The 23,819-nt window shown below is 46.0% G+C and overlaps 1 protein-coding gene across 1 annotated transcript in view; it reads left to right on the top strand.

The window, feature by feature from the left end:
* Window positions 1–23,819, top strand: part of Galnt14 (polypeptide N-acetylgalactosaminyltransferase 14) — a 217,500-nt gene that overhangs the window by 159,190 nt on the left and 34,491 nt on the right. Inside the window, exons 3-6 of the mRNA XM_042696764.1 lie at window positions 10,544–10,642; window positions 19,113–19,180; window positions 21,691–21,756; window positions 21,922–22,043. Of these exons, the coding sequence (XP_042552698.1) occupies window positions 10,544–10,642; window positions 19,113–19,180; window positions 21,691–21,756; window positions 21,922–22,043 (355 nt within the window). The remainder of the gene's footprint in view (window positions 1–10,543; window positions 10,643–19,112; window positions 19,181–21,690; window positions 21,757–21,921; window positions 22,044–23,819) is intronic.

Genomic DNA, 23,819 nt, shown 5'->3' with positions numbered 1-23,819 from the left:
GTGAGTCTTTGAAAAGTCTTAGTACTTAAGGTGAAGAAAGGAATAGGAAAACCAAGAAGAAACAGCCTATGAATAGCCACTCCAGAATGGCGTTACCAAGGCTAAGAACAAATAATTGAGCACTTAGTAAAATACAAAAATTCAGAGCCAATGTCTCATGCCTGTAATCCTGGCTACTCTGGAGGTTGTGATCAGAAGTTCATGGTTTGAAATCATTCTGAGCATAATTCTCCATGAGATTCCATCTCTAGTTGATCAGCAAGGTTCTAGACTGGAGTTGTGACTCAAGTGGTATAGCACTAGCCATGAGCAAGAAATCCAAGCCAGAGTGTAAGGCTCTGAGTTCAGTCAAGCCTGGGATAGGACCTTCAATGACAAGATAAAAGCTTCAAGCTGGGTGACGGTGGCTCATACCTGTAATCCTAGCTACTCAGGAGGCTGAGTGCCAGCCTGGGCACGAAAGTCCATGAGACTCTTATCTCCAATAAACCACTCAGAAAACCGGAAGTGGCTCTGTGGCTCAAGTGGTAATACGCTAGTCTTGAGCTGAAGAACTGAGGGACAGGGCCCAGGCCCAGAGTTCAAGACCCACAACCGACAAAAAAAAAAAAAAAGAGAGAAGAAGCTTCAACATTTCCAATAAATTTTTACCTCACAGAAGCAACAGAGACCTTGGTGGGAGTATTCTGTGGGGAGAGAGTGGTAAAAAGAAACTTGAAGGTAGAGGTGACTAGTGATCTTATGTGGATTAGGGCCTGAGGTCTGTCTGTGCTATCTGATAGGGCTCCCCAAGTCTGAGTTCCTTAAAGGAACTGAGTAAGTTCAGTTGCTAAGAAGCAAGAAAGCCTGGCTCTGCTACTAGAGGATGTCCTTGGGCAGATCAGTTCACTAGTCTGGGCCTCAGTTTCCCCATCCATTAAAATTAGAGGCGGATGGAGTTAGTGTTTTCTAAACAGATGTCCCACAAAATTCTGCTTGGTACAATATGTGGTATACTTTACCAAGTAAAAATCTCATTAATATTTGAGTTCTCATTATGTATGAAAGATTGCATGTGAAGGGAAAGGAAGAGATACCAGACTGTGGATGGGGCAGGTTTGGAGATATGTCTGATGAATTAGCAAGACTCTCAGAGCCTATAACAGGGACATGCACATTGATGAATCACCAGCAAAATAGTAATCCAGTACTTATCTAGTATTTCTCATTTGCCTAACTTACTTGACCCTTGTCTATTTACTAATCACGCATAGACATCTGGCAGTACTAAAAACTCACAGTGAGGGGAGTTCACTTAACTAGGTCATCTTCATAGTCCCTTCCGGTCCAATTTTGTTATAGCCTATGAGTTTGCTTGGAGCCAAAGAGATAAAAGGTCTTCCAGCTGCTGGTGGCTCATAATAGAGATTGAGCTTTTAAGGGACTCTGGAAAATTGGGCTTTATATCATATAGCCCCCTCCTTCCGCAGTTGGATTCTCAGTTTGTTAGGGCAGACCCCATGGGATACCATTACATTGCCAGGAAACAGGAATTGAAGAGCTGATTTCTGAGATCATCATTTTGAGCTGCAGCCAGCAATTAGTCAGGCAATACAAGTGCCCTTAGAAGTATCAAGGTGTAGATTTTTCTGAGAAATCTGATACTAGTGGAAATAGCTATGAAATCCAGGAAGTGTCTTCCAAGGATCAAGCAGTGAACTTCCATCTCTGAGCTGTCTGGACAGAGAGATACAGCCACCAATATGATAATAGTTGACTGCAAAGGTATGCATATGTTGGTCTAAGTAGGCCTGACTACTGTAATACCGGGTGCCTTGCCCAATGGCCTTGTGGCCAAGGAAGAGGGAATATCTGTGATAATACTAGGATATCTTTTTTGTTTTTATTTTTGTAAACTGGCATTTATAGCAGAATTTAGCCTCAGAGCTTGTGGGATACCCATTGGGTGAAATAAATTAACTGCTGTCCTATGTATGTGGAAGGGTGCTTGTGGGATACCCATTGGGTGAAATAAATTAACTGCTGTCCTATGTATGTGGAAGGGTACTAGTTATATACCATTCCTGGGAGAAATAAGAAAATAGTGACTTTCCTCTATATGTGAGAACCAAAGTATCCTTTCCCTGACATCATCTTGTGAATTCGGCCAGCAGAGCATGGATGAAGGATCCCAGGGGACTCTGGGGACATAGTATGGCAGAAGGAGAAAGGGAATATCTATGGCTCTTTGCTCTAATTCTAAGGGATTTGCCTTTTACCCGGGAGAACTGGTCTTGTTTTTTCTAGGTAGCTAAAGATGCTTGTCTTGTCTTTCTTTCTTTTTTTTTTAATCTGTTGCTGTGTAACAAGTTATTCCAACATTTAGTGACTTAAAACCTTTATCATCTCAGTCTCTGTGAGTTAGGAATCATGGCATGGCTTAGATGAGTCCTCTACTTCAGGGTTCATCTGGAGATTATTCTCAAGGAGTCATCCAGGGCTGTTGTCACCTCCGAGCTTGAGTGGGGAAGGATCCTGTTCACAGCTCACTCATGTGACTGTCAACAGGATTCCGGTCTTTGACATATGGGCTTTCTAATATGGCAGCTTGCTTCATCCAAGCACAGAAGGCAGTCTTTTATAACCTAATCACAAAAGTGCTATCTACCACCTTAGCCACATACTGTTCCTTGGAAGTTAGTCATCAAATTCAGCTCATAGTCAAGGAAGGTGTGGATTGGGGGCCACACTGCTAAGTAGTCCACCTCTCTGTTCTGGCCTACTTTTTCCTTTCTGAGTATACTGGAATTTAATCACATGCTAGGCAATTAAAATGTGGCATTATAGTTGCACAGCAGAGCTCCATAGCACTTTAAGTATCTTTTATGAGACATGGGATTTCTTTCACACCAAGTGAGAATGGCTATTGAGGCAAGAAGCAAGAGCAGTAGATGTTTATGCGGATGAACAAATTAATCTGCATGTGAAATCCCAGTGAAATTGACATGAAATAAAAATTTCATGCCTTACAGTGTATCAGTGTTGCCCATGAAATGAGATTAAAAGGAATTTCTGATTTTACACTTGTCATACTTTTTATGCGGCTTGCGTTTTTCTCTTCTGAAGAATTGGGTATGAACCTAGGGGTCAGCTTTAGAGTTGGTGTTTTATATTTTCTGTTCATCTTCTTTTCCTCCTGAGAGCAGGTTTCCTTACACAGAACAGAGCTGGGAGCAAATTAGATGGTCTCAGATCTAAAAATGAAATCTGATTTGAAAAACCAGTAGCGAGCTTCCTATCCCCTGTCTCAAGAGAACTGACCTCAGGAAAGGTCACTGGACCAAAAGCGTTCCTCACCGTTCCTCTTCCTCCTGTATATCAGCATTGGGTTGGGTCCTGGTGGAAAGGAAGGAAAGGAAAAAAAAGTGTTATGTGTGAGGCTTCCCCTGGGCCAGTGCTGCTATTTGACAGAGTGACAGACAGAAAGGAGGGAGGGAGGGAGGATGCTCTGTACCCCACCTACATAGACCGCTACTCCTGTGAGAACACACAGCTCGTTCTCAGGAAGTGAGTCCCACCCCACCCCATGTAATGGCTTAAACCTCTGTTTCCCTTTGCCTCTCTGGCTATTGAGTTAAGGAAATGGAACATGTAGATATAGCTTATTCATTTCCTCAGCCAGGGTCTGACTGCTACAGTCTAACAAGAAGCTCAAGAACTAGAAGGGAATCCCATATGCCCATGAACTATCATTTCCAAAGCCTTGTGGGACAATATATAGGAGCCCTTATTAAAATATTCCCCATTCTTCTGCTGCCATAAAAGATGGCAGCCTGTCCTCTCCTCAAGGTAGGTCACTTCAGCTTCTCGTTTCTATTTGTTTTTTTTTTTTTTCTGGCTGAAACTGTCACTCAGACTCAGTGTCTGATGCTTTTGCTCATTAGCTGGTACTCCTACCATCTGAGCCATGCCACCAACTCCAGCTTCTAGTTTCTAGAGCTCAGTAAAAAGAGTAGACTGCTTCTTTAAGTGGGGGTTCAGGTGTGAGTGTATGGATACCACACTGTCCAGGGGTATAGACTAGACCTGAGTAGTAGTCTTGTCACAAAAGTATGATAGCATAAGACAAGGACTCAGGACTCAGGGGTCCATGGGCGTAAGGTTGGGGCTCTAATTGAACCTTAGCTAGCTGCAGTGAGTAAGTTAGTCTTTCCATAGTAGGTGGAGAGACTAAGTAACTTAGTTGGACTTAGTCATTCTCCTTAGTAGTTGTATTAGGTACTTTTCTTGTTGCTGTGACAAAATGCCTGACAGAAACAACTTAAAGGAAGAGAGGAAGGTAAGCAGAGTAGCTTACGTCATGGTGGACAGGAAGCGGAGAGAAAATGGAACAGATCATACCCAGGATAACTTTCAAAGAAATGCCCCCATGACCTATTTCCCCAGATAGGTTCTACCTCTCAAAGTCCCCAAAACCCCGTCCCCCCAAACTACACTATAGGTTTAACACATATACCTATGGTGGCTCTTCATAATGTCCCTAACTGTACTGAATCTATCAAACAATAGCCACTACACTGGACTGATAGAAGTCTTCATTACTTGAATGTTCCTTACAACCCCTGACAGTATGGTCTCCACCAGCGATCATTTAAACACATATTATAAGATGGATATTATCACCATCATAAACCAGGGAACTCAAGCTTAGCACAGGGAAATCAGGTTACTACCAAACTTCCAAGCAGCCAAGGTTCATCCTGAAGTGTTATCCAGCCAAGCTTTTATATTCATGTGAGCTTTCCCTGTTCAGTAACTGTCTTTGGTGGTTTCCCCTTGAGGATATCAAAGCCCCCTTCAAATCTGGGAGTCCTTGTCACTTCTGGGGTAGCCAGAGTCGTACCCCTTTAGACCAACATCTTGGTAATAATAAACACACCCTCCTCTCGGCTTCAAAGTTGGTAGGTCTGCCTCTCTATCATCCCGTCTGGTTTTTATGCTGGAGAATAAAATTCTGAATGTTTAGAATTTATGACCAAGGCTTTTCTTCCATGGAGACAGTATGAAGCAAGAGGAAAACCACATGTCCTGCAGTTAGAAGACCCGGATCCCAGCCCCAGTCCCAGTCCCAGTAGGCAAGCTGCAGGACTGCCAGGAGCCCCACTGCTCACTTACTGACAAAATGGCATGGCCGTGATCATCCTCCTCCTCCTCTCCTTTATAGGCTGCTGCAGGAATTTTTTATGAGCCTGTGGGAGAAAATGGAAGGCACTGTGTATATCATTATACCACTGTTATCACTGCAGCAGTGTTCACTGAGCACGTTCCTGAGGTACCCACATTGCCACATACCTGAGTTTTAGAGATAACAGACTAACTATGGAAAGGGTCAAAAGGGGTTCACTTCTCCTATACCCTTGGGTTACAGCCTCATAATGTCTCCTGGGAAGCATCTCCAGCTATTTAGTAACTGAACACCACCAAGGTTGGGGGTAGGGAAAGGGGGTACTTTGAGCCTCAGCTTAACTCAGGGGAAGTGAGGAGTCTTCAAGCAAAGAATAACAAGCTACAGAAACCATCAGATATTGACTCGGAAGAACATACTATTCAGAAGCTGCTGACAGTCAGGACTCTCCCCTTCCTTGGCCATCCCCCCCTCCCCAAGTCTGTTTGCTCCTACAGTGAATGCCCTGGTTCTAGGACATAGGCTTGTTGCCCTACCCCCACACCATCTTTCCTGCTCACTTGCTCTTCTCTCTGGTCAACCCTCTGAATCTTTAATAAATTATCAACATGCTTTCTAATCCATCTGCTGGCGCCAGACCTCCATGTAGGCTGCCTTCTCCATACCCCTGAGAGAACTCATTGTTTGATTAATCTTTCAGGCCCCTCCCACAGAAAGCTCACTGTCTGCACCCACTCTTCTGTGACATCAAGTTCTAAGGAGTTTTCTTGGCCTTGATGCTAGCCTCTAATGCTTGTTCCTGAGTGAGCTTCAGATGAGGTCTTGAACAGCAGGTGACTTGTGTGTAGGACTCGGAAGCCAGTAGGCCCTGGCAGCATCAGTGCTTTTGGACCATGGAAGCATGGCTCCGCTGCCTGCCCTTCCTGGGTCTTTAGTGCTAGGGTATTTCATGGGCTCTTTGGTCAGCCTCCAGGTAGGGACTTGTATCCTTCTCCTGGAGGCACAAGAGGCTGGAGGGTTCAGACAACAGTGTCTGTTGCTTGTCCAGTTCTGCCTCTCAGCTTCAAAGTCCCCTTCCTCCCTTAAACTGTGAACCTGTGATTCTTTGCATAGCACAGAGGCTGGTTCAATGCTCTGATTGCAATAACAATTCTGGCTCCTGTTTACTGAGCAACTATTAAACACTAGGTACTTTCTGTGCCGTATCAGCAATCTTCACTGCAAGCCTGGAAAGAAAGGACTTCTTTCCTTCCTTGTGCAGGCCACAGATCGAGGCTTAGAGGAGGTAAGCGACAAGGGCATGTGACTAGTTCTTGACAGAGTTAAAGGTCCCTTTAACTAGAACTGCTGCTGCATTGTTTTAGGTCTCCTCATCCTCCTGCCTGTCATAGTCCCTTACTCAGTTAGGACCATGTAGAACCATTTATGGCAGATGCCCTCCCAGCCCACATCAGATCCAGCTCCGCCAAACAGGGCTTATCTGCAGATTTCGACTGATGTTAGAAATTTATTTTTAAAAGTCCCTGCTTGCCAAGCATCTGCTACTGTACAATATATTAATAATCTAGGGGGATATATCTACAAGTTAGCAATTGTTATCTTCCTTTCCTATGTGAAGAAAATGAAGCTGAGCAAAGTCAAAGTCACAGGTGACACAGGGACCTAGTTGAACCTCAGTTGTAAAATGGTATTTTCAACATTCTGTTCCAATTCCCAATGCATACTGAACATCGGCTACAGCAGGGCTTCTGCTTGTCTGTGCTATGAGAGCTTTAGCAAGAGAGCTTTGGGCAAGCTCACAGATGAGCTCACGGCCGCTGGAGAGGTGGGCTATTTATTCCAGGCCCCATGCTAGTAAGTTGTATCCAGAGCCCTGGACCAGGAGTCCGAACTGCTCTTCTCTATTCTGTCTATCTACCTGTCCCTTGCTTCTTCACCCCCATGAGATTCAGCTTTCCTCCTCCAAGAATTCAGCTTTCCTTCTTTAAGAATCTCTCTTTAGGGAGATAGGAAGGGATGGGAAGGGGAAACAAAGGAGGAAGCAACAATGCTTGATAAGAAATGTACTCATTATCTTGCCCATGTAATTGTAACCCCTCTGTATGGTATTTTCACACACAAAAAAGAATCTCTCTTTACTACTCAAGGTGTTACACCTGTGCCTAACTATGTGTGTGCTTCTGGGTTATTTCACCGATACACATACCTCCTTAGATGCTATCTCCAAGGCAAGAAAAGTGACTTTTGTCCCTCAAAAGCTCTCCAAAATGTCAGCTTCTCAATAACTTTCATCATAAAACCTGGGCCTTGAGGTCTCACTAGCCACTGTTGAGGGGAGGGGAGACTAAAGGGGAGGTGAAAGCCAGATTCAAGTTAATATTCAGGGCCTGACCCCACCAGGGAGTTCTAGAGCATCTTCCTCCATGGCAGTCAAGAAACTTGGCCACTGGCTGTGTCCCCCTTCCAGCAGTGGCCACCTTCTGGGTCTTTATGCTCTGGGTCTCTTTCTTCCTGTCTCTGAGGGCTACAAGGAAGTTCTGTGTAGCTCACTGATTTGTTATGTCCCTTTCCTAAGACGATCAATTACCCCAGTCCCTGACATCTGACTGTTGGTGCCGAGCATGTTTGTTGCTGTACTCTCAGCCTGGTCTTCTCCAAACCCCTCCAGGCCTTGAAGGACCCTACCGTTTACCAGCCAATAACCCCAATCACATTGTTCTGCTCCCTCCCCATTGCTTCTAATTGAGTTAGGATTGTGTCCAAAGGCAGGCAAGTCCAAGGCTTCTTGTCACACAGGGGGCTGTTTCAAAACCGATTGCTTTCCTGGACATAATAGTTTCTAATGTACAATGAATCAGCTCTGTTTAGACAGAATAGCTTCATCATGGATCATCTTTACCATGTCTGTGGGGCAGGAATTGGGAGCATCTTGTCTGGGCATTGCTGGCCTAGCAGTCCTTGTTACATTGGAGTCAGAAGACTGCTATGACTCTTGTCATCTTGAAGGTGTGTAGGTCCTCTTCCCAAGTGGTGCTGAGGTGAGCAGGTAGCCTTGGTGACTTTATCAAGATGACAGTGCAGGGCTGCTCACAGCATGGTGGTGGGCATTGTTCCATGTCGCCAAGGAAGAAGCTGCGGAGCTTTTATACTTTGAACTTGGAAGCGATATACTCACTTCCATCAGGTACTATTGGTCATATGACCTGCCCTGATTCAAAGAGGGAGTGCACCATGAGGCGTGAGGACCAGATAGTGAAAATCCTGGAAGCCATCTGCCAACTTTTTTTTTTTTTTTTTTTGTCGGTCGTGGGACTTGAACTCTGGGCCTGGGCGCTGTCCCTCAGCTCTTCAGCTCAAGGTGAGCGCTCTACCACTTGAGCTACAGCGCCACTTCCGGTTTTCTGGTGGTTTATTGAAGATAGGAGTCTCACGGTCTCTCCTGCCCGGGCTGGCTTTGAACCGCGATCCTCAGATCTCAGCCTCCTGAGTAGCTAGGATTACAGGCGTGAGCCACCAGTGCCCGGCTCATCTGCCAACTTTTTAAAGCATAAAAGGCTGAGTCTTTTGCTGGCCAGGGAATGAATTTCCTGACTTTTCTCCTCCCTTTCTCCCTAAGGGGATGCTTGCTACACTCAGTCCTGTTCTTAGGGACATAGAGATGGATAAAGCCATGAGTCTTGCCTTAAAGAAGCTCAAACAAAATGAAGATATAACCTCCTCATAAGACTGCCTAGAAAAGAGATACCTACAGAATAATAGGAGCACAAAGGACAGATCATTACCTATTAGGATATATGGCAATATTTTCACAGGAGAAGAGACATTTACTTTGAGTCTTGAAGAATGACTAGGAACTCCTCAAATGGGGAGAAAAGGGAAGACAGTAGATGAACAATGGTAGAGAGCTATGACAGAATATGTGTCTATGATGGTGAAAAGTCCAGAAGGCCCTAACAGGGAGTTGAGCCTTATGCATCCGAACCACGGAGGACTTCAATCCAGGGGAGAGCATGGCATTGCTATGCAATGGGCAGGACAGGACTGTCAGAAAGACTGGAATGGAGGCTGCTATAGTAGCCCTGAGGAAGAGGAAAGACTTCCTGAACTGGGTCAGGGGAACCCAAGAGGGTGGGCCTTAGAAGGTGGGACTAGCAGGATGCGGGGAGAAAGTATTTCTGGATACCTGCAAGCCACAACTTACCTTTCTTTCATCTCTGCCTGGCCTGAGCACAGCAGCTCCACTTTCTGTGAATAGGCTCTCTGACTTGCACTGTGAGCCTGCAGACTTTTCTCTGCTAGAACCAACTGGGCAGAGTCACCAGGCCGCAGGGTAGGCCTTGCCCGCTGGGCTAGGCCTGGGGATCTTGAGTGTTTCAGGCGACAGACTTCTTTGAGAGTCGAGTGAAAACTAAACAATCCTCCCAGAAAAAAGAAAATCCCATTTGCACAAATGGTTTACAAACAATTTTAGAGAGCTCAATCTCTTTGCAGCCCATCTCTGGGGGCTCTGGACCCCAAATTAAAATCCCAAGAAGAAATGAGAAAATAAGGGCAAATGTCGGACTCCCCAAACATCTGTTATTAACTTCCCTTCTTTATGCTTCCACCCCTGCCCATAATTGGGCCACCCTGAGATAACGGGAAACAGAAGGAAGTGTTTACCCGCTGATGGCCCTGATGGCACTAGCCTCACTTGGTGGGTTTACTTCCACTATTATAGTAATTTTCAGACTACAGGCTACAATTTCCACTTGCAGCAAAGGTATTAAATTGAAATTACCCCAGATGTAATTGTCATACCAAATAAACCCAAATACTTGGAAGTGAATGCTTTCTCAAGATGAACTTTTATTGCTTGCACTGATGTTTTAGGGCTCTGCCTCTTTAAACCTGCTATATTTAAGTGTATGAGGTAGTGAGGATCAGGGGACAGTATGTTGTAGTCGGTTGAAACTTCTGTCCCAGAACACAGCATGGGGAGGCCTCTTCTCTGGTCACAGCATAGAAGAATAGAAAGGCACAGGCATGGAGACAAAGCTCAGGACCTAGAGTTTGGTCTCTGCAGCTGTTGGGTACCACTGAACACTAACTCAGACACACATGAAATATAACATTTGTTTTCTATAAGAACTTAGGATGGCTCTAAACCCAGTTGCTCCCAGATGGAAGGGATTTGAATTCAATCATTCTCACAGCTCTCTCTGGCCCTCTTATGGCCAAGTGAGTTCTGAAGGCCTTACTCAGTGCTAAGCAGGTGGAGAGATGCTGCAAGCACTAAGCACCTATCTTTACTTTGGCCACTCTGTTGCCCAGGGTCTTACATCCTCAGATCTGCTTTGTTTCCAAAGGTTTTGCTAATCTTCTACCTTTCCTTCCCAGATGCACACTGCTGATGTACTGTACAGACCTTCCACCCACCAGTATTATCATCACCTTCCACAATGAGGCCCGCTCCACCCTGCTCAGAACCATCCGCAGGTAAGGCAAGCTTTCTTGTTTGAGGGTCAGCATTGACCTGACACTAAGTGAGAGTATGTCTGCTCATTAGGAACCAGGCTTGTGATTAGAATCAATGCTTGTGACTATATGCTGGGCATTACCCTGTATCAGTCACTCGTCACATTCCAGTGAGGGAGATCATCAACCTATTTGTAGGAAGAAAGACAGTCCCACGTTAGGTAACTTCTAGAAGTTCAGAGAGAATGAACAGAGGAGCTCTTCCCTGAGCCCTTGCCCCTCACCCTGTGCTAGACTGCTTGAGAAGTGGCCATTGGTTTGGTCCATCCACATGAACCTGGTACCCAGCAGATGATGATGGTGGTAGGGCTGAGACTTGGCTCTCCTCTCCTCCCCCAAGGAAGAGTCATACAGCTTCATAGACCATGTCTGGGCATGTATGAGTTTCCTTGGTCACAACTGAAGGAGGAATCAAGCCCCAGGAAGCCTGAGTGTGACACTATCCCCAGTATTAGGCTGAGATCAGAACATGAGTCAACTCAGGGCTACTCATCCCTATATCCTACCTCTCAGTAGTCTCCCACCAAATGCCAGGGCAATGGTAGTACATATCAGAGAGCCATGTATAAACTTTCTTGGCATTATTGCTTTCTTGGCATCTACCACTTACCCCTGGGCCTCTTTGTCTACCTTCAGTGCATACTCTGGTTCATGTTCATGCCCTAAGAGGTCTGTCTTGGATAGATTTTCCATATGCACAAATTGCTGTGTCAGCCCCAGCTAGGACTGTCCCTAGAACACAGAGCTAGTCCCCAGGAGACCTGGCTTCCTCTCTCAGATCAAATGACCATTGGGGGTTTTGCCTTTTCCCTACGCCATGCCTCTTTCTCTCCTTATGCTCACCTTCTCTCTCTATGTCAGCTGCCCCAGTCTCCCTTGGTCCCTCAGGGTTCTAGTAGCATCTGCAGGAAAGGTAGTCCTGGTTTTCAGGAAGGCCCTGCTCATCTGCAGCAGGCCTGAGCTCCTGTCTCAGCTGGAGAGGTGGGTAAGCTATTGCATTGACATGTCTGCTTTTCAGTCAAATTAAGTTTTAAGTCATGTGACTACGAAAGCACTGACTCAAGGTTCCTCTTCCCCACAACCTGGACTAGGCTAACCTACTTCCAGCGGTGGCACTCAGATCAGTAAGGGAGACGAGGGGCTGGTGTTGTACAACCACCTCCTCCAGCCAAGCCGCTGGTGTCCACGGAGGCTCCAGGCCCCTGTGACACACAGTCTGTTAGAGCCAACCCCTTCTGCTGAGCAGCACATGGGATGGTTGTCTGGAGCCATTGGGAAGAAATTAGATTAAATGTGAGTCAGGAGTATGTCAAGCACAGTAAATCTTTTATTATCTCCATTGGACAAGCCATACTATCTCTCTTTTTCCATGCCCTGTGTCTTGGGTCCGGGGAAGTTCCAGGTGGAACGAAGCAAGTTTAACAGAAGGCTTGTCCCCAAAGGGTGTACTGTGCCTCACTCTTCTTAATGCTAAATAATGAATGTCCACTCTGCAGGGCCAGTGCATCCCTTGGAAACACAGGGAGGTGCCTGCTCAGGCCTGCTGGGGGGAAGCCATATCTGCTGCCCACATGTCTTTAGCTGCTTCCCCTCCATTGCCAGCCATCTCGCAGTTAAATGTGACTTCCCAGCAAGCCAACATCTCTTGTTGGGAAAATATACCTGGTCACTGTCAAGTGTTACTGTTGAATAATAAAGTGCTTTGCCTACTCATAAACCTGAGTAGATATGTGACGAGAACTGGGTTAAAGGGTGGCTCGTATGCCCAGGTGTCCTCTCGTTACTGGAGAAAGAAGCGCCAAGTCTCAGCCCTGCTCCCATCATCATCTGCCAGGCACCAGGTCATGTAGATGGACCAAATCCAAGGCTGCCTGTGCCTTCCCTGCTGTCCTAGTGGTGGCTTTACCATATAGGCCAGATGTTTCCATAGGAAACCATTAGCATCCCAGAAAGGCTGCTGATTTTCAGCTGGCCTCTGCTTCTAGAACTTGAGGGCCCCTTCCCACCCCTGCCACCAGCAGGGTTCCCTGGACCTTTCTCTGACAATCAGCACTCAAGTACCTATTAATACAATCTTCAATGAGGTAAACGGTGAGTAGACTTCATTTCATAGTTAACTTCTCTATGACTCAGTTTATTAACCGAGGCGATGAGAGTACAATTGTACTTAGCATGTATACGTGTTGTTAATTCCACTGAGGGAGTGAGAACTGCCTTGCCTTGGATAGAGAGAGCATCTGGTCAGCTTTGTGGCTAGTGTGCTCTCAAAAGAAGAGGTGTTGGGGGTAAAGGACACCTCACATGAAATCAGAAGACCTAGATCAAGTCCCTACCTTCACCATGTGGCCTTGGCAGATTATTAACCTCAAGTATATTTCCAACTCTTGTCACATTTTTTTCACAATCACCTTTTCCCTCAGGAACGTCACGGGCCTTTTAGAGGCATGACGATATAGTGTGGGGCTCCCAGCTCCTCCTCTCCAGCGCAGTGTTTGTGTTCCCAAGAGCACTTGAGCTTCTGTCCTCTGTCTCTACCTCTTCAGCTCTAAGACACTTCTGTTTCCACTGCTCCTCCAACTCTTTATTCCAGTAACAATGACACTTAACAACAATAGTAATATGTTTACTCATCTTCAGCTTCATGGTCTACAGAGCACATCCCATCTTGCATTTCAGGCAGCACTCATGCTGAGCCTGGGAAGGAGGTGGTACGTGTTGTAGGCGCTGCTACACAGCCATAGGGCTGGAGAGTCAGAAGCAGGCTTTCTGACTTCCCCGGGGAGGCAGCTCAGCTCCTCTATCTGCTGGCCCAGTGAAGGGCTTTCCCCAGTGCCTTATACCCTAGGGCTATCAACAGCACCATACTTTTCAGAAGTCATCATGCAATGCCAGACCATTTGGCTGAGAAAACCATAAACTATTTCTGTTCCTGGGAGCTGCAGATATAAACCAAGCCCTCAGCTCAATCCAAGGGTGAAGCACAAAGAACTAAACAGGGCACTGACTCCATGTGTGACCAGATAGGTGCTTATATATTAACCCACTGGGTGGAAAGAAATTTAAGGGGTGGAGACAAGATTACTTCCAGAAACTTCTGTCTGTAGCTCCTTAGCTCCCTTCTACTGTTCCTCATATGATGCACAAAAATACTTCCTAGGCCTGGGAAAATTTTATGTTAAGTCAGGCCCAGAATTAGTTTATAAACATATAAGTAAATACACTGGTGGTATTCAAGTGTATCTAAATGTATTACCTGCAATATGGTAGATTCAAGGGAGAACTCAAACAATGTAATTCCTTAGAAAGGCAAAGTCAGAATTCAATGAAATTAACACAAGGAAATGGATACTTGAAAGGGGTGGGATGGGCGCAAGGAGGGACGGGTACATGAATGAAGAGTCAATAATTCAATGTATAGCCTACAAAATTAAGACTAGCAAGGCTTGGGAGGGATTGCTGGGAATGTTGAAAGGGGTGACGTTGATTGAGACGTACTGTAGTCATAAACTACCTTGTTAAATGGCAACTCCCTTGTACAACTACTTAAAGATAATAAAAAATGTAAAAAGCACTTTCTATGTTGCCTTTGTCATTGACAAAAGGAAGCTCTTTCCTCTTTAACTTTCTAGAATTCTGGGATAGCTTTACCACCAGATCTCTGCTGGGATGCTGCTTGAGGAACTGAAGTAGATTTGGACATGCTCTCTTCCTCTCTTCTGGACTTGGCCATCTTGTGACCTCTGCCCCTCCCAGCCCAGTCCTTTTAGCTCCCTAGGCTCTTAGTTAGTTAGGGAGCTGGGGCTGAAAAAGTTCATCTGGGGTTTCAGAGCCCAGCAAGAGGTCCAATGAGGCAGAGGAGATAGAAGGAAAGAGAGAATCTCAGCCTTCGCACATTGGGGGCTTTCTTACTTGAGGCACAGTGCATCTTGACAGTGTTACAGAAAGTCCTGTGTCTAAGTAACACCAAGGCTGTCCCTTCCCCTTTTGGCATTCTTCAGTCCTTTACCTCCCATGGGGGATCAGGAGCATGCACTGTGTGTCACTCTACATCCTGACTCTTCCCACTGTTGCTTTTAGGTAATCCCCTCGAGCTGGGGTAAGGAAAGGAATATTCTTAGATGGAGGTGGTTAAGAATTCAGATTCTGTGGCCAGATTTGCCCAGCTCTGCCCATGACAACTGTGTGACCCTGAGCAAACTACTTACTCTCTCTGCCCAAGAGAGACAATTAGTAATTCCCTATCATGACTGTGGAGAAGTACTAAGTACAAATAGATGTATTATCCTTCTCTAGAGGAGCAAAACTAATAGTGTGTGTGTGTGTGTGTGTGTGTGTGTGTGTGTGTGTGTGTGTGTGTGTGTGTGTGTGTAGGGACATGTTAGATTTATTTACAAGATCAAGGGCAGGATATAGTCTCACAATGGCCAAAGCTGGAGAGTCATACAAATTAGTAGCTTCCTAAGCCAAGAAGCTGAAATGTTCAGAGATCAATGATGCAGATATGAGGTCTGGAAGCAACCTGGGCAGTGGCTTGAACGAGCCGATGTTCAAAAACTGAAGAAGCTGGAGTCTGACATTCATCAACTAAAGCAGCAGCAGCAAAAATATATGTACCCTCTGAAGGAAAGTTGAACTTACATGCACTGATGGATTTCCTCTTTGGCTCTTTGTTCCATCTGGGCCACCAGCCTATTGGACAGTGCTGTCCACATTCAGGATGGGTCTTCTCTCTTCAGTTTGCTGACCCATGTGTCAGTTTTCTCTGGAAACACTCTCACAGACAAACCCAAAAGAATGCTTTACTAATTTCTTGAGCTTTCTCAATCTAGTCAAGTTAATGATCAAGATGAACCATCACAATTGGCAAATCACAGAACAGTGCTTGGCACATTGGCAGCCTGCCCAGATAGCAACAGGTGTAACTGTGAGCCTCTGGCCCTGAGAGACAGCACTGAAAGAGAGCAGTGTTCCAGAACAGTGGCTCTCCAGGATAAGCATGTGTCAGAATCTCCTGGAAGGCTTGGTAGAACATGGTTTCTTGGGCTCCTGCCGCAGAGATTCTCACTCGGCAAGTCTGAGGTGGGGCCCAGCATTTTGCATTTCTGGCAAGTCCTCAGGTGATAGTGATGCTGTGGCTCAGAGATCAGACTTTGAATCATGGCTGCATGATGCCTACTGCTGTTTGTCACTTCAATAGTCTTAACAAGGTCCACATAGCAAAAGCAGCTCCCATGTGCCAGGTCTGGTGTTAAGCTATTCTCATGTGGTTGGAGAAACTGTAGTGCTTGAAGCTCAGTACTGACTGCTGGTGAGTAGAAGCTGCCCAGATATGTACTTGAACCCACACTGTCTCACTCCAGAAGTCAACTGTCAGCAGCCTTGGGGCAGTGGTGGGGGGAGTCTACATTCAACTGATATTTATGGAACGTTTGATAAAACCTGCCTGCGTACAGCACCGTGGAGTTCACGAGGCAATTTCAAATACGTTTCCTCGTTTCATACACACAAAAGCCTGTGAAGTAGGTCAAGTATTAATATATCTCCTGATTTTACAAGGGAAAGGTAATTACAGAAGGAGCGGAGGCTGGGAGCAGCCTGGTTCAGGACTACATAGCTAGTAAATGGCAGAACCCACCTAGGCTGCGAGGCCCACACACCCTGCAGGGCCCTCCGAGTCCCCCAGCTTCCATACGGCCCTCACAGTTAGGATATCAAATTTAGGGAGGTGTCTGTATAGAAGCCCCTGTGCAGCTGATGTAGGAAAACTCCATTCCAGAACAACCAGAGAGACTATTTTGCCAGTGAGGCGAGTACTTGCTTCCACAATAATGCCAGGTAGAAGGGGCAACTGGATTGGGGTAGAACTGAAGTCAAGCCTGCTCTTGGTTGGGCTCTGGAGGAAAGGAAGAATTTCTTTTGCTGTCAAGAGGCTGAGGGAAGGGAAAGAGACTTTAGGAACACTTGTGGGAAGCAGGGCATGTGTATTCCGAAGGGAAGGCAGTCCAGGTTCCTGGAGCTAAACTTGACCTCCTTTCCCAGCTGCCCCATGTGCCCCAGAGCTCATGCCCATTTCAGGCCTTTCCAGCCAGGAGCCACTTTTAGGGAGACCCTGCTATCACTTCAATTGCTTTGATTAGAGGAGCAAAAACAAGCCAGGTGTTACCAGGAAATGGTCTAATTAGCACTTACTGCTGACAATTTCTTTTTTTCTTTCTTTTTTTTTCTTTACATTTTAAACCCTGGACATTTTTTTTTTAATTCACTAATCATCTCTCAGTTCAACCAGTGCAGAGCTGCACACGATTTACCTTTTGATGTTCACAGAAGAGAACTCTTGAATTTCAAAGAGCCGGCAGGGATTTGGGGAAATCGAATGCAGAAGCTACAGCCGTAATCAAACCTCATTAGAGGTTATTCTTCGAGCAGGGATTTTTTTCCCCCTCTGTCTGCCTTGCTCTCCCCTCCCATCCTGATTAGAGGGCTGGGTTTACTGTTTTCTTTGGGACAATCATAGTGAGCCATCTCTACCCACCATCTCCTGGTGGAGGCTGCAGCCTCCTTCCCCTCCTTCTCCCCCTACCCCCTCTCCTTCCCACAGACAGTGGCAGTAAACTCAGGGTTTTATGATGGGATTTCTCTCTCCAACCTTAACACTAGTTGTCATGGTAAGAATTGAGGCTACATCAATAAAGGTAGTTCCAGAAAAATTCCCTTCCAGGAGAGTCTATATCCTGCATAGAAAAATGTCTGCACCAGAGAAATCAGGCACAGAATGGGTCTGAGCAGAGGGACATTCACAACGCCTCTCCTATTACCCATCGGGAACCTCTTCTCTGACTTACACTGGAATCTGGGCATCCCACAGTGGCTGGTGTGCACCAGAGCTGTTTTTGAGAAACTATGAGGTTGGAGATGTGCAGGAAAAATGGGATGCAACCATCTTAGGGAGGCCTGAGACCCAGAGTTAGTTCTAAAATCCAGCTTGTAGAGCGCTAGCCTACAAGAGCTGAGGGACAGTGCCCAGGCCCAGAGTTCAGGCCCCACAACCGGACCCAAAAAACAAAAACAAACAAACAAACAAAAAACAAAATAAAATCCAGCTTGTGTGCCTTGAGGGACACAAAGCCCAGGAGAGGTACCTGAAATCAGTTCAATTAAAAACTCATTAATGACGCACAGCATAGTAAAACTGCTACCATTTATCATCACATAGTGCCGAACATGATGCAAGTGCCTAATATACATTTTCTCCTTGAATTCTCTCAATAGCCCTGTGAAGTTGGTACTAAGCTCATCATCCCTCCTTTTTATGTGGGGTATGTGCTGCACAGAGCAGTACTGTAACTTGACCAAGATGATACAGCTTGGATTGAACCCACAAACTCCTGAAGGGAGAGCTGACTTTTCCTGAACTCATCATTTTGTACCCAGTGCCCAGCACATAGTAGGATATGTACCAAATATCCCTCCAGGCAATGGCTCTGACAGTAGCAGAACATGAGAATATTGCTCAAGGATACTGCCTTCTAGAGAGAGTGGTAGGTGGAAGAAGCCTAAAACCATCTGCTTGGGTCAGGAAGTGATAAAAGCCATACAAAGCTTTGGATACAAGCCAAGGGATCCCACAGGAGGAAGCAATTAATTCTCACTAAGCAGATTGGAAAGCTGTTAGTGAGGAAGTGACATTTGAACTGGTCCTTGTGGGCAGTATAGGACCATTTCAAGCAGTTGGAGAAGAGTCTCTCCATTGTGAATGAGCAGCAGATATTCAAATAACAGCACTGGGCTGGGTGGTGATGGGAAGTGTGGGCTGGCTTCAGCTGGTAGGAATCTGAGAGGTCTAGGCAGTCAGGAGACACTGTGGGGTTTCCTCGATGTGTTTGTGGGCAGCAGTGAGGAAAGTCACACCATTAGATATGTGTGTCTGGAAGCTCATTGGGTAGATCGAGGCTGCTGCAGTAGATCAGTGAAAATAAGGTGAACAAAAACAAGACCTGATACAAACATATAGTGTATGCATGTGCATACATAGAGTGCCAGCACTCAGGAGACAGAGGAAAGTGGATTTCAAGTTAAAGAGAGTTAAACAGGACAGAGGAATAGGAGAAAAAAATAGTTTGAGTGACACTTCCAGTTAGGACCACCCATCTCTCTCTCTCTTATTGGATGCTGTTTGGATGTGAGGGTCCAGAAAAGGGAGTCTTTTGGGGGCTGACTGCTGGATGGGTGGCTTAGTGGGTGGCAGAAACATTCACAAAGATGGAGAAGTCACACCATCATTTTTCTGCTAGCTCACAGATGAGCCAAGTGACTGGACAAGTTGTTCTGTTCTGAGTGTTCACTGCTCTGGACACCACGATGGCTGTTTAAAATGAATGCTTGCATTTTGCCACTGGAAGACATAATGATTTTTCTTCTTTTCCTCCCACAGTGTATTAAACCGCACTCCCATGCATCTGATCCAGGAAATCATATTAGTGGATGACTTCAGCAATGACCGTAAGTAATGCCACTGACTGGCAATTTAGGCTCAAACATCTGATCCCAGGCAGAAGGGAGTGTGTCGATTTGCTAGTGATGAAGGAAGAAAGAGAGGTTGGTAACAGGCATGGAAACTTCAAGTCTGTGCCTGGGCTCAGAAAGGAGATAGACTTGATGCTTGACAGAAAATTTCTTGAGTCCTCTGTTGTCAGTTTATGAGGGCTCAGTGAGCTAAGTGTATAGATCTTTTCTTGATATGTGTGTGTATGCTTGTGTGGTTGTGCATCTACATGTGTGTACAAGTGTATGAGCACACAGGGCCTATATGTTTGTTGATGGGTGTATGCACACACATGTGTAGAGGTGTGCATGTAGCATGGAGGTTTTTTCCCATACATGTGTGCAAATGTGTGTAGGTGCACATGTGGCAAGTTGTTGTGCACATACATGTATTTATATGTATATGGGGTGCAGAATGCACTTATATATGGGTCACCATCCTCTAGCTTACATTTCTGGACAGAGGAAAAGATACCATGCTCTCAGAAGATCAGTGCTAAGACCTAAAGCCCAGTAGCTGTAGCCATCACCAGAGAGTTCCAGTTCTTTTTTCTTTTGCTGATACTAGGATTTGAACTCAGGTCCTCACACTTGCTCAGTTTGCTTCCTTGCTAGTGCTCTACTACTTGAGTACTCTTACTCCCAGCCCAGATTTTACTAATTACTTTGGAGATGGAGTCTCACGGACTTTTCAGCTTGGGCTGGCTTTGAACCATGCTTCTCTAGATCAAGGCCTATGGAGTATCTAGGACAATAGATTCCTAGTTCTTATGTTGCCTTAATCTGTCAGTCTATGCTCAGGCTCTCTCTTTCTCTCTCTTTCATTCCTTGGAAGGTCCAGGTGGGCTATGTCTTTATGAGCCCTGTTGGATATCCTGTCACCTGACCACAAGTCAGTGAGCAGCTGCCTTTGCACCTTCCAACGTACCCTCTTAGCCTTCCTATCAAAGACCCTGGCTCCTCATCCACTTTCCCCAAGAAAACCATGCTCAAACATGGAGATCTCAAACATCTGTGTGTTAAATCTGAAAGATAGTAATTATAGAAGCATTGTCAGAGCTTGAGTATTGGAAGTGCCAACACCTCCTCTGGGAGCCATTATCCTAGCAGCCTGGGTGCAGATCTGTGAAGTCAACAGTATCCAGACACAACGGCCTCCTTCTGGTGGAAAACCAGTGGAAATTGGGTGGGGAATAGGGATAGTTCCAGGTTTCTGGAGAGTGGATCCCTTTCCCACCAGCACAGATGCTGGGAGCAGGGCCCTGGGAGTCACTCTCAAACTGCTCTCCCAACCCTGGGGAACTGCACCTGTAACGGTCTCAGCACCTCAGGGAAGAATGCGATGTGTGTTTTACACAAAACAAACCCAACTACTAAGGTCTAGAATCTTGTTTTGAGAACTCAGTAGTCTTCTGTCCTTTCCTTAGTGAGAAAGATTATGGAATTGGTGGATACCTGCCTCGATGAAGGGAGCAGCCTGGCACTGAGGCAGGAGAAACGAACATTAATGAATTCAATTCTGGGCAGAATAGCCTACGGGGCAGTGCCTGGACAGAAACCAGACTGCCTGGGCTCAACTCTGACACCTGGATTTCACGTCCTAGCCATGTGCCTCAAGCAAACCATTAACTCATAGCATCAGCTTCCATGTATACAAAATGGAGATGAGTAGCAGTGTATGTTACAGACATTGTATTGTTCATAGGGTTTAAATGTATTAAGATGTTTGGAGTACTCAGACAGAACATGACTTGGCTCAGAGAAAGCCCAGGAAAGTCTCTTCTGTTGCTTCTTAGAGTCTAGAGTCCAGTAGAGAGGGCAAGGTCAGTTAACAAACAAAATAAAACCAACATAGCAAGGCTAAGCTAGAAAGTTCAGAGACAGGGAACTGATGAGCTACAGAAGGCTAGCTTGAGAATGATCAAATCGAGTGCCCAAGAGGGGTTTTTTACCCACCCTGGCACATTGCTGTGAAAGTTGGAGCCTCTCCTTTCCTTATTAGCTGTGTGGGCTGGAGAACATCCTTCTATGATCAACTCTGATGGAAAATCCACCAGGTGATGCCTCCACAAAGAGGGCCTTTGGGCCCTGAAAGCAAGGCCCCAAAGCCATCTGTTTGCTTTGGCCTTTCAACAGGCTTGACCAGACACTCTGAAGTGAACAGGATATTGATCTCATCTTCCAATAGCCTGTATCAAGGCAGCAATGTCCCCAGGTGACCAGGTGAAGAATTCACCCCTAAAATGGTTTTTTAAGTGAATATGCAGGTGCTAGTGTATATTAACCTACTTGGAAGAGACCCAGCAGAGGCTACTTTGTCATGACTGAGGGATCTTGTCAGCCTCTTCCACAGCCCAGGAGCCTTGTGGAGTCAAGGTATCGATGACAAGCAGGGCTGCCTTACCCACCCCTGCAGCTCACCTGTATACACAGTGGGCCCTTGCTCAGCATAATGTTTCTCTTTGCAGCCGATGATTGCAAACAGCTCATGAAGCTACCCAAGGTGAAGTGCTTACGCAACAGCGTACGGCAAGGTAGGTTGAGGTGAAGGACAGGGCGCAGGACTTAGTGAGGTGGGTTTCTGGGGTGGTTGTGGTTGTGTTTGGATACTCAGGGGGAATGCCAGGTGACTCCTCTGTGGTCTTACTCAATGATAGAGGAGACAATGGCTATGGCCTCGTTATCTGTCCCTGATGCAGGTCTGGTCCGATCCCGGATACGAGGTGCTGATGTTGCCCAGGGCAGCACATTGACATTCCTGGACAGCCACTGTGAGGTGAATAGAGACTGGCTACAGCCCCTGCTGCACAGGGTCAAAGAGGTGAGTAGGATCCAGGAGCCCAGCTGGGTCCCTGCCCCAACTCCCTCTTAAACCCCTGATTCTACAGGGAGCTCAGTGAGACTAATTGCAGTTACAATTTATAGATGATGGAAATAAAGAGTGGCCTGACTAAGGTCACGCAGCATTCAGTGGTTGAGCAAAGACCACGGTGTGTGTTGTTTGTCTTATCACATCATCACTCACAGCAAGCTTGCAATTGGGGCTACCCATGGGTCATATTTGATATATTCAACTTCCTGAGTGAGACAGGACGACCCGGACAGTATCCTTCATTAGTGCCTTCTGTAGGAAGGAGGCAGCAGAATTAGCCAGATTTTGTCAACTAGGTCTTGAGGCCCGTGTCTTCTTTTTACCTCATGCATTACCTAAAGGACTTGTGTGCAAAGTTAGCAGACTAGATTCTAAGAGACTTGAAGTTCTTGCTTCGCCCCACCCATAAATGACTCTGCAATTCTATATGATTCTTTTCTCCATGACTAAGCTATACCATGGAAAGTGAAAAACGGTTTAAATTTTCCCTTCTTATTTTTTTTTGTTCGGTTGTGGGGCTTGAACTCTGGACCTGGACACTATCCCTCAGCATTTCAGCTCAAGGCTAGTGCTCTACCACTTGAGCCATAGAGCCATCTCAGGCTTTTTTCTGTGTATGTGGTGCTGAGTAATCGAACCCAGGGAGGGCCTCATGCATGCGAGGCAAGCACTCTACCACTAAGCCACCTTCCCAGCCCTCCCTTCTTATTTTGTATTGAAATATATCCACCTCCCCTCTCCAATACACAGCATGCTGTAGATATCAAAATCAATGATTTATTTGTGTTTGTGCTGCTCACCACTCTTCAGTCTGTGACGTAGGAGTCTGGCATTTGTAACATACCTGTTTCACAGATGAGGAAACAGTTTGGGCCTGATATTGCTTAGCAGGTCATCTAGCACCAGGACCTTGATGATACCTGACCAGTGTGTTCCCTGAGCTAGGATTCCAGGATGCTTTCTTCTTGTTGTCCATGATAGCTGTTTGACCTCTCCCTGCATAATTTTGATGTCAGAGTAGGAAAGCATTAAGTGTGTAACTGCTCAAGAAAGGACTAGGAAGCCCCTCTGCCTGTTCATCCCAAGCTGTGTCCCATGTGGGTTGACAGAGGCTACCTATGTGGGCCTAGATAATAAATCTCACTGGGGACTACTATCTCTGAGGTAACAAGGAATCATACTCCAAGTGTTAGTCTGAAAGGTCCCCACTTTATCATAAAACAGGTGGAAAGATCTGGATTGAAAAACACAAAGCGATGATGGGGCCATTCGGTTGAGGAGCCTTTTCTGGTACCAAAGGTGCTCTAAATGCATCCATCCACTGTACTCTGGTCCTCAGCCTCAGAGTTTTCCATTGTTGCATTCTGACATAGCTGGACTGCTCCTCATCGCTCAACATGCCCCGACATTCCTCATGCTCCAACTCTGACCTACCCCTTTCCCTCTGATGACGCTCTTCCTCACCACAATTCCTCCAGTTTCTTCAAGTCCTCTACTAGTTCTCCACATCCGGGAAACTTTTTCTGACGGCAAGGCCAGCTAAGATCATTCCACATGGTAATTGCTCACTTGGCCTACCGTTTCCTCTTCTGAGCCTAGAAGTCTGTCTCCCCTATTAGATGACTGAGTAGGTGCTCAGTGTTACTACTCAACACAAATTGATTCCTTGTGTCCTGGCTCTGCACTGGTTTGGAAGTGAACTTCAGAGAAGTGAAAACCTGAAAA

This window comes from Dipodomys spectabilis, unplaced genomic scaffold (assembly GCF_019054845.1).
Source record: "Dipodomys spectabilis isolate Male_0828 unplaced genomic scaffold, ASM1905484v1 ptg000210l, whole genome shotgun sequence".
Classification (NCBI taxonomy): domain Eukaryota; kingdom Metazoa; phylum Chordata; class Mammalia; order Rodentia; family Heteromyidae; genus Dipodomys; species Dipodomys spectabilis.
This window is presented reverse-complemented; position numbering and strand designations above follow the sequence as displayed.